The sequence below is a fragment of the Zonotrichia albicollis genome, chromosome 7 (assembly GCF_047830755.1).
Source record: "Zonotrichia albicollis isolate bZonAlb1 chromosome 7, bZonAlb1.hap1, whole genome shotgun sequence".
NCBI lineage: Eukaryota > Metazoa > Chordata > Aves > Passeriformes > Passerellidae > Zonotrichia > Zonotrichia albicollis.
Window position 1 is genome coordinate 17847679 of NC_133825.1, and position 14963 is coordinate 17862641.

Below are 14963 nucleotides of genomic sequence, written 5' to 3' on the forward strand. Positions count from 1 at the left end.
GTTTTTCTCTTTTCAATTCACCCTTGTTTATGCTCGGGCCTGAGATTTGGATCATTTGTCCTTGGTCCCCAGCTAGAGCAGGAATTGTTTTGTCTTCCTGCTCTGTGCACAGAGCTCACCATCCCCTCATAGGTAGCCCAGACCTACACACTAAAGCAGCACAGAATGTGAAAAATAGAAAATCTAAAACCTGAGGCATCAAGGACAGAAGCTGTCAGCAAGAAGAGATGTGGCACAGAAACTCCAGATTCCCAGGGGAAGCTAAGAAACCTCAGAGAAAAATGAAAACAATATTTTTTTTATTTGCTTCTCCTGTGTTTTGCTGCTTTGGAATGTGGCTTGGACATTGTTTATCCATCATGTGATTATTTGATTGGTTTCATGTGAATTGTTTTTGACTTAGTGACCAATCATGGTCAGGCTGTGAAAACTCTGGGAGGAGTCACGAGTTTTCATTATTATCTTTTTAGCCTTCTGTAGCCATCTGTATCCTTTCTGTATTCTATAGTATAGTATAGTATAGTATAGTATAGTATAGTATAGTATAGTATAGTATAGTATAGTATAATATAGTATAGTATAATGCAATGTAATGTAACGTAACATAATATAATATAATATAATATAATATAATATAATATAATATAATAGCCTTCTAAGAACATGGAGTCAGATTCATCATTTCCTTCCCTCGTCAGGGGTCCCTGAAAATACAACAGGAGGCACCTGCTGGGGGTTTTGCCAAGTCATTTCTCCAGCCCTGGTGCTCTGCAGAGCAGCAGAAATGCCTGTGACCCAGTGTCACTCTCTCACAGGGAGGTTTCAGGTGACTTGGTGCAAAGATGAGACTCCAGCTCCTGGCTCGAGCATCACAAGCAGCTCTAATGAAGAAACCTCATCCTCCTCGCAGCAGAGGGGTGGGGAGGGATCACAGCCCAGCATGGCAGGGCAGCAGCAGCAGCAGGAATATTAAACACACCCTGGTAACACAATCTTTTGCACCTCTCAGTTACCAGAGCTGCTCCATTTCACACACACTCAATGCACATGGGATCTCACCCACACCCTGAGGAAGAGTCTGGGAAAAACTGCGCTGGAACTGTGGTGCAAAAAGTGGTTTCCTCCACTGGACAATGTCAAATGCTCTACTAACCCAAATGCTCTACTAACCTCCTGTTTCAAATGGAACATCCTCACCTTCTCCTCCTGGCACAAGAAGCCACAGCTTAAAGCCTAAATTCACATCAGACCTGTAAATTCCCAACCAAGTCAAGCCACAGGTGCAGAAGCTGCCCCTGATGGATGAGCAGATGTCACCTCCCTTGCAGTGGCCAGCACAGAGAGCAGCAGAAGGTCATGGAATCTCAGTTCTAGGGGATATTTCAACACTTGGCTGGATAAAGCCCTGAGCAGTCCAACCTAACACAAAAATTCCCACTGGATCAGTAGGAGCTTGGGCCAGATGATCTCCTGTGGCCCCTTCCCACCCATTTTATCCCAAGGACAACATGGGACCAGTCCTGCTAAGGAGCTGTTGAGGGAAATGACCAGCCTTTGGGCAGCACTCTGCCACAATTCAGGCATTTGGAGAAACACTCAGTCCTGCCTCAGGTCACCTCTGTGACAAGAGCTGAGCACGCCCCCAGCTCCAAGGAGAGAACAAGACACAGATCCTCACTGTCACTCATTTCCAAACTTCCCATTTGTCATGGGGAAGATGTCACCAAAGCACCACACCTCCCCTTCCACCTCCTTCCCCCAACACCCCAAACACTTTGCTCCTGCCCATTTTCAGGCAGTGACTTCCAGAAGTTTCATCCTCCCGCAACCTCACGAGGCTCCAGGGCGAGAGGACAGCCCTGTGCATTGGTGGCCAGCTCTGTGGTGGCAACCAGAGCCTGAGTGGCCCCTGAGGGGACAGGCAGAAGCCAGGCAGAGATGGTCCTACCTCTGGGATGCGGACGCTGTAGGGCTGGTTGTGGAACTGCGGCGCGTTGTCGTTCACGTCTCCCACCTGGATGTTCACTGTCCCTTTGATCACCTGTGGGCCCGAGGACAGCAGCAGGCTGTTTAGGTGTGGGTTTAGAGCCTAAAAAGCAGCTTGTGGCTGTGGTTTTGGGCTTTGGGCCAAGGGGTGAGCCCTCTCTCCTGGTGCATGAGTGACCCACAGCCCCTGCTCCCCTCCGCCCGTGCCGCAGACCATGAAATGAGAAGTCACACTCACCCCTTGGCTGTCACTGACAGAAAATTCAACTGTGAATTCTGACTTGGTCTGAAAGGGAAAGAGAAGAAAAAAAAAACTATAATTAAAGATGCTGTAGTGTTTATCTGCAGGTGGCAGGCTGGGGACTTTCAGCCAATGCTATTACACGCAAAATGCTTCCAGGACCTTCCAGAGGAGGAGAGGTGCTGGAGTGCCATTACCTGCACTGGGCAGGGAACCTGAATGCCAGCAGGGCTGCTGTGTATGCCACAGGCACAGGAGATGCCCCCAGGGCTCAGGAATCAGCTCCCTGTTTTAAGCTGGGCACTTAAAACACAGCAAGATTTAGGACTGGTGGCAATGCAACTCAGTCTCAGTGAGGACCTCTAAATCCTGCAGCTGCTTCCCCATCACAGAGCTGGGAATCCTGGGACAAGCCTGTGTAGTGAGGACTGGCTGAAATTCCATGAAATTCCTACACAATTCTCTCTGCTCCTTATTGCTTTAACTAAATTAACAGTCAAATCAAGTCACTGATGCTGGGTTGAGCAACAAGTGGAAAAGAGCAAATTTTTGGGATCAGGGCAGGGGGATATTGCCAGTGGAGACAGACCTTCTCTTCCTGACCCCTTTCTTCCCACCAGCAATCATTTTGCTCCTATTTTACCAAAGAATCATGTAAAGATTGGGCCACCACATCTATGTGGTACCTGCCCACTAGGTTATTGGTTTTGCGGAGAACAAAATTTTAAAATTGATATATATATGTAAGGATTCTGCCAAAACTTAGCTCATGGAAAAGATGGAGCAAATGCAAGTTGTATGTTGGTATTGGTGGATTTTAATTGTTTTTTGTTGTGCAGATTTGCCTGTGGAACAACCGAAAACAAATGTTTGGGTGACCTTAGCCAAGGCTGCCGGCTTGGATACTATATGTTTGTCTAACTCGGAACCAGAAAAGCCTTTTTCAACCTGTCTGGTTGGTGTGCCAGTGAAAGAGTTGCCTTTGGTCAAAAAACAATCCAATGGTAGGCCAGGTGGAATTGACAATGGAAACAATCCCTCATTGAATTGGAATATTTGGTCCAAAAAACTTCTCAGGGCAGCATCTGAACCTCAAGAATTAGAAATCCATGGATTTTCGTTTTACTCTGCTGCCTGTGCCACTCCAGCCTGCTGCATCCCTGCTTTCTCTTTTCCCCCTCCTCATCCACCAGGGACAGCGCAACAGGGAAGAAAGGAAAAGCAGGAGATAAGGAACGACCTGTTGAGCATTTAAATTTTAAAAACTCAATAAAATAATCAGAGGAAGCTTCCACGTACCAACCGCTGTCTCTCAAATTATTTTAACACAATTCTTTAGCCTCGGGGTCTGCCGTTTTTCTAGAAATCCGTTTTCCTTCTAATCTTCATAGGAGTACAAAAAAAATCTTTTAAAATTCATTTTGCCTCTATACATTTGCTCTTTTTCTCTAGCTCATCCTTCCCTGCATCATTTACCTTACTATGGCTCCTTTTCCCTTCTTTCTGCTCCGCAGGACAAGAATTCACCTCTTCCTTTTCCCTTCCCACTACTTCTTCTCAGTGGCTTTTTAAGCACGTGCATCCAGTGTTTTCTGCTCCCAGCTCTGTGCCCATCTCCATCCCTTCCCTCTGACTGCTTCCTCCACCATAAATTTGTTGTTTACACATCCTTTGCATCTTCCCCACATCCATTCTGCCCTCGCTGTCTCACATCTACTTTGAGGGATCAGCTGTGCCCATCCAAGCTCTGCCCAGCTCCTTCCCTCCCCACAAGACACCTAAAATCTGTTGATCGCCCTCCTGGTCTTGTGGCTGGCATGGGAAATGTGGGGAAGCAGGAGGCATTAGGATGAGGGAAGATTTATGGCTCAGGCCAGCAGCTGCTGGCACGGGGAGGCGGAGGGGAGAGGGGTGAAGAAAAGCACTTTATTTTCCCAAAGTCTCGCTCCTAACACTGTGAAATTGAGTTTGGCCTTCCCCCCAGCCCCAGCCCGAGAGCATCCCTGCTCCTCCGCATGCCAATGCCTGTCTGGCTCTGACTGGGAGCACCAGAGGTGTGTTAATGGGTTTCATCCTCCCCAGGCTGCTGCTAGCCAAGGCAGCACTAAACACAGGAGAAATTAAGCACGTTGCCCAAATCACATCATATTTTCCCAGTCTTCCTGCTGTCACTTCCTCCTTGCTCCAGGAAAGCTGAAAGGGCCAAGGTTTTAGCAAAGCAGGCACCTGGATGGGATTCCAGCCTTGCACACCAAAGCTGCCATTGAAAATAGGGGTGGTGAAACAGCTTTGAGGCAAGGATCCTGCCAAATTTAGCATCCAGCAGCCTGAATCCACAAGAGGATGAAAAGTCTTGATGAGATTGAATAAGCAGGGATACCTCACATCTCTTGACACGCTGTTCTAAATAGTAAAGGATTTAATTGGCACAGAGATTTAAAGAGGAAGCCTGCACATTTCCCTGACTGTGGGAGCAGCCTGGCTCCTTGGCAGACCACCTGCACCTATTAATTCCTTTACTTCCAGACCTGTTGGAACTCATTACATCCCTCTGGGTGTCCAGAGTTTTTGGGACCCCCATTGGAGGGCTCACAGACCCTGGCACACAGCCCACAACACCTGTGGGTTTGATTATGATCCCTGGAGCAAGTTACCAGCTTTGTATGAGGACCTGAAAGTCACACAGGTTTGAATGGTGTAATAACAAAATGATCACAGGGTGAAAACGTAGATTTTAGGATTTTTGGTATGGGGGTTTTGGGGACAAGTTATAGGAATTTGGGCATGTCTAGCCTTTCTTTCTTCTTGTTCTCCATTTTCTGCAGTGATGCTGGCACTTTGGGATTGGTTTAGGTAGAAGTGCACTGTCTAACAGAGGTAATAGGTATTGGGAATTAGGTGTAAATATGTTATACGTAGTTTGTAGTATAAAAGGACAACACAGAGTGCTTGTGGCTGCCCTGCTGAGCAGATCTCGGAGATATAGATTCTATAGATAAGAATTAATAAACAACTTCAAGACTGAAAACTGAAGAGCTCTGAGTTGTTCTTCAGTTGTGCGGGCTGAAGCAGAGACATCCTGCACATCTTGGGGCAGCAATTGACAACCAAAACCCGAGACAGACCCACAGGTGTTCTTCCAGCACCCAGGAAAACCATCAGGTCAGAAGAAACCAGAGCAGGCTGTTCACTGCCCATGTCCCCACTGACCTGGAGAACCACAGATCATGGTGGGCACACCCAGATCCCCACCTCCAGCAGGGAGCAGCGCCCACCCCAGCTCTCACAGAGGATGGAGAGCCACCATTTCTGTGGTTCATGCCCAGTTTACCTCTCTGTCCAGGGGCTGCCTGAGCCACACCACGCCGGTGAGGCTCTCCACGGCGAAGAAGCGACTGGCCTCCTCCCCAACCACCCCATAGACCAGGGGGTCATTGTCCAGGTCCCTGGCCAGCAGCTGGGCCACTGAGGAACCTGGGAGGCACAAAGAGGAGAGAAACCATGAGCAAAACCAGGCAGAGAAGAGGAAACGCTGAAAACACGCAGCTGGTCAGAGAGCAGGGGTTGCAGACATCTTTTATGAAAAAGCTTTTCTTTTAAGATTTTTCCTCCTGAGAAGCTGAGAGGCCTCAAGAACAAAATGCAAACAATTATTATCTGCTGCTGTAGAATGCATCAGGTGCATCTGTGATTGGTCTCATGTGGTTGTTTCTAATTAATGGACAATCACAGTCAGCTGGCTCGGACTCTCTGTCTGAGGCACAAGCCTTTGTTATCATTCTTTGCTATTCTTAGCTAGCCTTCTGATGAAATCCTTTGAGGATGGGATTGGATGAGGATGAGATTTCTCCTTGGCCACGTGGATTTGAGGATGGGGAGGATGAGGATGAGATTTCTCCTTGGCTATGCAGATTTGAGGATGGGGGGATGAGGATGAGAATGAGATTTCTCCTTGGCCAGGTGGATTTGAGAATGAGGGGATGAGGATGAGATTTCTCCTTGGCCACATGGATTGGAGGATGGGAGGAATGAGGATGAGATTTCTCCTTGGCCACGTGGATTTGAGGATGGGGGGCACAGTCTGTGTGAGCCACCATGCCCCCAGATCTCCTGGCCAAGGAGGAGATGCCCAAAATTGATCCCTCTGGGATATTGAGGGAAGCTCCAGCAGAGCAGAGGGCAAAAGCAGCAGCACAGATTGGAGAGCAGAGAGAGCTGGGCAATTCCCAATCCATTGGTGAGACATCAATCACTGCTGAAATAATGGAAAAAGCCAATATGAGATTCCATTAATAAAGAATTAAATGATAGGAACATAATTAATGCCAGTCAACACGATTTTATGGAAAATAGAGCTTGTCAAACAAACCTGATTTTATTCTTTGATGAGAGTACAACTTTGGCAGATAAAGAAGAAATAATAGATTTCTGTGAGGCATTTTCCTTCACCCTGAGTGACTTTGTGATTAAAGATTTAGTGCCCTAGGACATTGGTGAGGAACATTTTGAGTGAGGAGCTGGCCTGGCAGGTCCCAAGGCCACCAGCCTCACTGGGGACATCACAGTGGGATGTAAAATTGCTGTTGGTACAAGCTGAGGAGACACATAACAGGGGGGACCCAGCAGCCAGGTGAAGCCCTGGGAAATTTGAAGTCTTTTGGGAAAAATTTATTAATTCCAAGCATGCAGGGAGAGGTTGCACACCCTTTCTGCAGAGCCACGGGGCTCTTGGGGAAGTCAGGAGGGGCTTTTAGGCTAAAAAGCTGCTTCTGTCAAGGCTGCAGAGCTACAGCTGCTTGGACCTTCAGGACTGGACTCAAGAGGAAGACAAAAAATTCCAAGAGTTAGCAGAAATGCCTTTCCTTTAAAAGAAAAAAAGGCTTTAAAAGCTTGAACTGCCTCATCTATGACTAAGAAGAGTGAGATGAGAGTGAGATGACTCAGGCCATCTCGAGTACATCCATGGAGAGAACAAAATGTGATAGTGAGCAATGAGCAAGTGCCCGAACCCAAATTCCTATTTGGAGGAGGAGCAGCAGTTTTGTTCTAAAAGAAGCAGCTAGAATGAACCACTAGGGAAAAAAAAAACCCAAACAACATTCCTTCCACCAACAGGTGCAGTGAGTGAGGGGTCACAACCAAAGGCATTTTGGATAGAGACAGAAACAAGTGGCTTTGTCCAGCCTGTGATCAGAGTGTTCACCTGCAGCATTCTCACCTCTGCATGCAGCCAACCCCACGGATACCAAACCCCTTCACTTTCTCAGACCTTGTAAGCCTGATATAAAACAAGGCAGCAGCTTGATTTGATGCTGGAGGATGCTCAAAGCCATCCTTAGCAAAGGTTTCTTTGCCCCAAGAAGACAGAAAGACAGTCTCCATGGCAGGGAAAGCCATAACTAGGACAAAATAAATCCAGGATCTTGCCTCTTTATTCTACCCAGTTATATTTAAATAGAGAACAGGCTTCCACCCTTTACATCCCATTTAAAAACCCCACAACAATAATTTGGTCATAATTTCCCTCCAGAATAGCAAATACTCCAAAAGGTCTTGGAATTCCTGCTGAATAGGAAAACCTTGTGCCAGTTTTAATAGCATTTGTGGTCTGTGAGTTGCAAACCCAGTTGTACTAATAAATAAATAACTAAATTAACAATAATTTAATATTTAACTCTTCTCTCTCTGCACTGCAACACACTTCCAGGGAATTGAATTCCTAAATTCAGGACAACCTGGAGAAGGAGGCAGGGCTTGTATAAAATACAAAACTAACAAATAAATAGAAGAAGAAACCCAGGCCTGAAATGAGAAATGAGACTTCACAATTGCTTTGCTCCATGTTTTTCCCCTAACTTTAGGAGTGTGGTATTAAAGTTTCACCACTTCCACCACCACAGTTGTTCAGGTCACCTCCCATTGATTTCTTCAGCACCAATTTATTGTATTTATTGATTTTCTCCTATTTTCCCCCATCATCAGGAAGGCTGGGCAGGGCATGCAGCACATCCCAAAGGAGAACAGCTCCCATCCCTGCCCAGGGTGGTGCTGGAGCCTCCTGCAGAAGCAGCAAGGGCTGAGGGAACAGGGACAAATGATCTTCCTGCAGCACAGAGCTATGGGCTCCATTTGTTTCCCCTCAGGAATCAGACAGGGCACTTAAGTGTCTTGATTCCAGCAGATAATCAGAATTTATCTTGTCTCCCTGTGTCTCCTTTCTCTCAATCACAGCTACTTCTCCCTCTTTTCTCACACATACACAGATTTTCTTCTTTCTCCAAGTGTTGAACTTTGACTGACCTCAGGAGCCTTTTTTTTTTTTTTCCTTGTTGCTGTTGTTTTCTTCCTGATCGGGTTTTATTATATATTTTATTAGGTTAGGCTGTTTTAGGGGGGCACTTTTGCATCCCATTGAGGAACTCTGATCTCAGCACTTACAGCTGTGAACATCTGCATTTTCCTTTTCATTTTTCTTGCCCTTCCACTTTGCCAAGGAGGAAAGTGGGAACAGGGGCTGCACCCCAGCAATTCATCTCCACTGGTTCTGCTCTGCAGAGGAGGATGAAAAGGGAGGAAAAACAAACTCAAACCCAGTCTCTGGAAGGATCCCAGAGCTCCCAGAAGGTTCTGGAAAGTGCAGAGCCCCAGGGAAAGATCCAGATGCTGACCCAGGGCAGCAGGAAGGGGCTGGGCTGGGATGGAGGGCACACAAGGGGCAGGTTTCTAATTAATTTCCTAATAAGCTTCTCTTTTAAGAGGTCTGATTCATACCCATGTGGAGTTAATAGGAATTTCTGCATTTGCTTTTGGGCTCAAGAATTGAGGCATCAGCTCTGCTTTAATATGAAAAGCATTTTAATCCTGATTTTAACATTTAATCCTGATTTTAACAATCAGTTTTTCCTCGGCTCACCAATGAGCTCTGGGTCATTTGTCTGGGCACAGCCACCACATTTTGGCTTCTCCACCAAGGCCAAAAGTTGGCACAGGGAACCAACACCTCAGCCACTGTTCAGCTCCTTAATCCAGCAGAAAATCATTTAAAAATCATTTCAGTATCACCACACTGAACTTCCAAAAGTAAAACTTCCACCACATTTCTGTGCCATTCACATCCTCTGGAAAATTCCCTTGGCCCAGGGTTTTTCTCCTGGGAAGCTGAGAAGCCTCAGAGAAAAGGAAAACAATTCTTATCTCATTTGCTTCTCCTGTGTTGTGCTCATGTGGAATGTGTTTGGAGATTGTTTACCCACAGGAGATTGTTACTTTGGATTTCAGTGTGAGTTGTTTTCACTCTTTGGCCAATCAGGGCCAAGCTGTGCTGGGACTCTGGAAAGAGTCACAAGTTTTATTATTATTTTTTTAGCCTTCTGTACCTGTCCTTTCTGTATTATTTAGTGTAGTATCTTTATTCTTTAGTATTGTATAATAGTATAACATAATATAGATATATTATATTTATATAATATATAGATCTGTATATAAATATGCATAATATATATCTATATATATATATAATATCTCTATCTAGATTAGTATAATATAGTATAGTATAATATAATATAATATAATATAATATAGTCATAAATTAGCCTTCTGAGAACATGGAGTCAGATGCATCATTCCATCCTTTTTTGGGGCTTCCCTGCAAATACAGTACATTTTTTGGACTCCCTTTTTTTCCCTGTGAGGGAGATGGGCCAGGCCAGCCCCATTCCCATTTCCTGCCCCAGTCACCCCAGCACAGCCTCTCCAATCAGCCCAGTTCAGCACAGCAGGCTGGCCCCTCATCACAGGGGATTTGATGGATTTGATCTTGAAATTCCAGCCCTGTTCTTCTCATTTGTCACCTGCTCCCTTTTCCTTTGTCCCTAATTCATTTTCTCTTTCACCTCTCAGAAAATATAAAATTAAAAAAAAAACCAAACAAAATAAAAAAGGAGGGATAGAAAGCTCTTCTGGAGATGCTCCCCCCAAGATTTTGAAAAGAAAAGATGAAGTGCCAATATTTCTGTGCTGCTCAGCAGTCTCTGAGCAATGAGAGGGAAAGAAAAGGAAGTAAAGTAAAATCTGCTTTCAGGCAGGAGGTCACAGAGCTGCTCCCATGTTTGGAATGAGGCTTCCTCAGTTTCCTGCAGGGCACAAATCAGAAACCCAGAGCTGAGTGTGCACAGAAAACCCTGATATGGAGGGGACAATGCCACCATGGGAGGGCAACCAAAGACCAGCAGGGTTCAGCACATCTATCCAGGTGTGACAGGTGAGTAATGCCGTGGCTGACTCGCACAATTAAAGGGCAAATATTATGTATTTATGTTAAGTTTTATAGATTTCTAGTTATATAAATTCAAGGAAGTGAAATTCCATCACTGGACTGAACTTTGGGAGGGTCTAAAGGATTAAAAGGTGAAACCTCCATTGTGTGGATGAGCACATGGTGGGGAAAATCCTCTGCTCCCAGCACTGTAATACTTTCTCTATTCAGTCTTCTGTTGTGATTTTGATAAGGTTTCATTAAACCTTTGAAAATTTTTGGATTTTTTTAAAGTTTTTTGAGGATCATTTCTCCCCAGGGTCTCTCCACCTCCATTCCTGCACTCCCTGGCTGAACCAGAACAGCAAATCCCCCGATGCCAAGGCTCTCTCCCAAAGCAGGTGTCTGGTAGCTCATTCCACAAGCACAACCTCAACAGATCCTCCCTGACCTCCTTCTCACAATGGGCTCTACCACTTGAGCCAAAACTTTCCAGAGGGACTTGGCCAGGGAAGTTTCCACTCCTAAAATTCAGTGTGAGCTCAGCATTACACGTTTCTCCTTCCAGCTGCTGGTGGGGAGCACCAGCTCCTCCTCTCCAATTCCTGCACTGCAGAGCCAGCCAGACACCAGCACCTCTTAGGAAAGGCTTTCACAATAAATAAATTTTAAAAAAGATTTTTTTTTTCACTAATAGTGTGAGGAAAAAGCCTTGGACCAGCTGGTGCAGGAACCACGAGCTGCTGTCATGTATGGCAGGGAAAGGAGCCAAACACAGAGGTGACAGGAAAGAGGGAAAACAAATCTGTGCAGTCAAAACCATTTCTGAGGGAGTTTGTCAAGCTGGGAAGTGAAAAGCACAGCAGAAGAGTTTCCCCTGGCTCCTCAGATGCTCTGAGACAGAGCCTGTAATTTCTCTGCTGTGTTTGGTTAAATGGGGACTCAGAGTGGAGGCAGAATCCGTGAGCAGAGCTGACAGCCAGTGGGTAAACCTCAGAGAGAGGCACTGCCTGCCTTGCCCACAGCTCTCAGAGGGGTTTAAAGCTGTTTAAAAGGGCTTTTAAAGCTGTGTAAGACAGGCAGAGCACAGCACAGAAGAGCTGAGCATCCCCATTTACAGAGGGTTCCTCTGGCTTGCTCAGGACTGATCACTCTGGTTAACCCTACAACACAAATGAGGGGAGGAAAACCACCAAAAATATCAATGGCACACTGAAATTTCTTCACATTATCATTAAAATACTCCTGAGGCTCTCCTGGCAGATGCTGTGCATGCAGCCCCTGGCTGCTGCCATCCTCCCCATTAAAATCAACATCTGTATCCATGGTTAACAGAGAGTAAATGCCCTCCAGCAGCCTTTAGGAGGTCTGAAAGCAGCACAGGTACCACACAGGCTCTCCAAACTCACTTTTAAACATGTGGCTTTGTGCTGGGTGCTCTGTGCAGGGCATGGAAAAGCTGAGGGAGATGTGGCTGCTCAGCCCGGAGAGGAGAAGCTTCAGGAAGCCTGAGCCACAGACCTTTGTTATCATTCCTTTCTTTTCTATTCTTAGCTAGTTTTTTGATGAAATCTTTTCTTCCATTCTTTTAGTACAGTTTTAATATAATATATATGATAAAATAATAAATCAGCCTTCTGAAACATGGAGTCAGATCCTCATCTCTTCCCTCATCCAAGAACCCCTGTGAACACCATCACAGACACGAAACAACACAACGTGGGCTTGTTGATTTTTCTAAGGTAAAAAGGGACTTTTTATTTTCTGTCTCCAACATTTATAGATTTCTAAAAGTGACAGTGGATTGGAGGGTGACAGTGCCACCTCTCCAATGACACTGGACAAACCAGCAGCCCATCAAATTTCTCTTCTCCCATAACAGAATGCAAAACAATGAGTTATTTATATAAAGTGTGTGAGAAAGTTGTCCAAGAATGCAAACATCAGAAGGCTGAGAAAATCTTAAAAAAGACAGGGTGACACTGTGGTATCTCCAAACCCGGGTTTGGGACATTTGGGAGTTTGTCACTATTGGAGCACCTGGCCTCCAATCAAGATTTAAGGAAGTAAAATTCCATCACTGGACAGTACTTTGAGAGGGTTTAAAGGGTTAAAAGGTGAAACCTCCATTCTGTGGATCAGCTCATGGTGGGGAGAAAAAAAATCCTCACAGCACTGCAATATTTTCTCTATTCAGTCTTCTTTTGCATTTTTGATAAGGTTTCAATAAACTATTGAAATTGTTTTTGATGTGAGGATCATTTCTCACACTGCCAAAGTCCCTGGTGCACCTTGGCATCGCTGCAGTGCCTCCAAACCTGCCTGGAAAAGAGGGAAGAATCCCAAAATGCTCATCCCTGAGCAATTCCCTGACCAGCAGCACCCCAGGTGCTTTCTCCCTGCCTGCTCCAGCTGGGACCCAGCAATTCCTGCCTTCCCCTCACTGCAAACCCCTGGGACCATGGAGAATTGCTGAAAACTCAAAGGGCTTTTGTCTCCCTTTGTCTGGGAAGGAACAGGCTGCCCCAGCATGAAAGAGGGAAGTAAATAAAATCAAATAAAACACCCAGGAGATAAGAAAAGGAGCAGGTGTAAAAGGAGGGGTTTGGGTCTGTTAAGGTATTTCTGGTGAAAAAAGGGTTCCAGCTCTTAAAAAAAAAAAAACCCTTAAAAATAATTTCCTCTCCAAACTGCCTGGGTGCCTCATAATTACCAAGAATGATCACAGACCCATTCGTTTGATCCTAAAATTAATACATCATGTTCGGAACCATATAGCATTAATTTATCACAAGATTTATGAAACTTGTACTTTTTTCCTAATGAGTTTTATGCAAATTCTCCTCCATCCATTGTTTGCACCCTTTTTTTAAAAAAAAAAAAAAAAAAGAAGTTTTCTTGCAGAAGCTGCTCTGTCAGAAATTCTCATTGACTTTTATTGATGTCTGTCCTTCTGTCCTCATGCCCACAACAGGAGGGAGAAGGAGAGGAGAGCCAGGCTGGATGGGATCCTGTTCACACCCCTAAATATCAGGAGAATCCTGGAAAAAACCCTAAATATCAGGGAAATCCTAGAAAAACCCCAAATATCAGGGGAATCCTCAAAAAAACCCAATATTGGGGGAATCCTGAAAAAAAACCCCAAATATCAGGGGAATTCCGGAAAAAAACCCCAAATATCGGAGGAATCCTGGAAAACCCCAAATATCAGGGGAATCCTGGAAAAACCCCAAATATCAAGGGAATCCTGGAAAAAAACCCAAATATCAGAGGAATACTTGAAAAAAAACCCCAAAATATCGGGGGAATCCTGGAAAAACCCTAAATATCATGGGAATCCTGGAAAAACCCTAAATGTCTGTGGAATCCTGGAAAAACCCCAAATATTAGAGGAATCCTGGTAAAAAACCGAAATATCAGGGAAATCCTGGAAAAACCCTGAATGTCAGAGGAATCCTGGAAAAAACCTAAATATCAGAGGAATCCAGGAAAGCCTGGCTAATGCAGCTCTGATTAACACATCTGACACAAAGTTGGAACCCTAAATCCATACAATATCCTTTTCTAATTAACTTCTGAAGCCATGAACAGCCCAGAAAGAACAAGGGATGTTGCCTTTGTTCCTTCCTGTCTTCTTCCCAACTCCCTCCAAAAATCTTCATTTTTTAAACTAACCTAGACCTTCTACCCAATTCCCTCCAAAAGTTAGTTTTAAAAATGAACGTTTTTGGAGGGAGCTGGGTAGAAGGTCTAAGTTAGTTTAAAAAAATGAAGATTTTGGAGGGAGTTGGGTAGAAGATCTAAATGTTCATGAGCACAGGAACCAGGAGGGCAGAGACCAGAAGATGCAGCCCTTGAGCTCATTGCTTCTCCTCGGCCTCATCTCACTTTCTAGAAAACACCACACCAGGGCAAACAGGAGAAGAGCAGAACCCCAGAAATGAATTTAATGAGGTGCTTTGCTGCTTTGGTGTAAATAAATGATTTATGAGTAAGGCAACACGTGCGGGGTTTCGCATTTTAGCCAGGCGCGGTAACGTAGCTCCGCGTTAATTAGAAAAGAGAAGCTGCTCTGCAATTAATATGAGGTGGGAGATAAAGCTCATTAGGTTGCAGCGCCCAAGGACTGCTGGACACCTCTGGGGTGTCAGACACCCCCAGAATTGTCAGGCAGGCACATCTGCAATGCTAATGGAGCGCTCACAGGGTGCTGGGGGCTCCTGGGGACTTCTAAAGGCTTTCTAACCCAAACCTCCTCCTGGGGACTTCTAAAGGCTTTTTAACCCAAACCTCCTGCCAAGGGACATCTTCAACCTGACCTAGGGATGAAGCACTAAAACAAGATGCCCTACTATCAAAAAATCCTTGCTTGCACTTAATTTAAATCAACTCTCTTCCAGCTTGAAGCCATTAGCTCTTTTCCCATTGGAACAGGCCCTGGTGAAAGCCCCTCTGCTGAACTCCACCAGCAGCCCCGTCAAG

At 45.2% G+C, this 14963-nt stretch overlaps 1 protein-coding gene across 1 annotated transcript in view; it reads right to left on the reverse strand.

Moving 5' to 3' along the window:
* The window catches only part of CDH23 (cadherin related 23), a 209763-nt gene that overhangs the window by 160571 nt on the left and 34229 nt on the right, over positions 1-14963 (reverse strand). Inside the window, exons 4-6 of the mRNA XM_074544462.1 lie at positions 5559-5701; positions 2225-2272; positions 1949-2041 (exon numbers count right to left, since the gene is read on the reverse strand). Coding sequence (XP_074400563.1) covers positions 1949-2041; positions 2225-2272; positions 5559-5701 — 284 coding nt within the window. The remainder of the gene's footprint in view (positions 1-1948; positions 2042-2224; positions 2273-5558; positions 5702-14963) is intronic.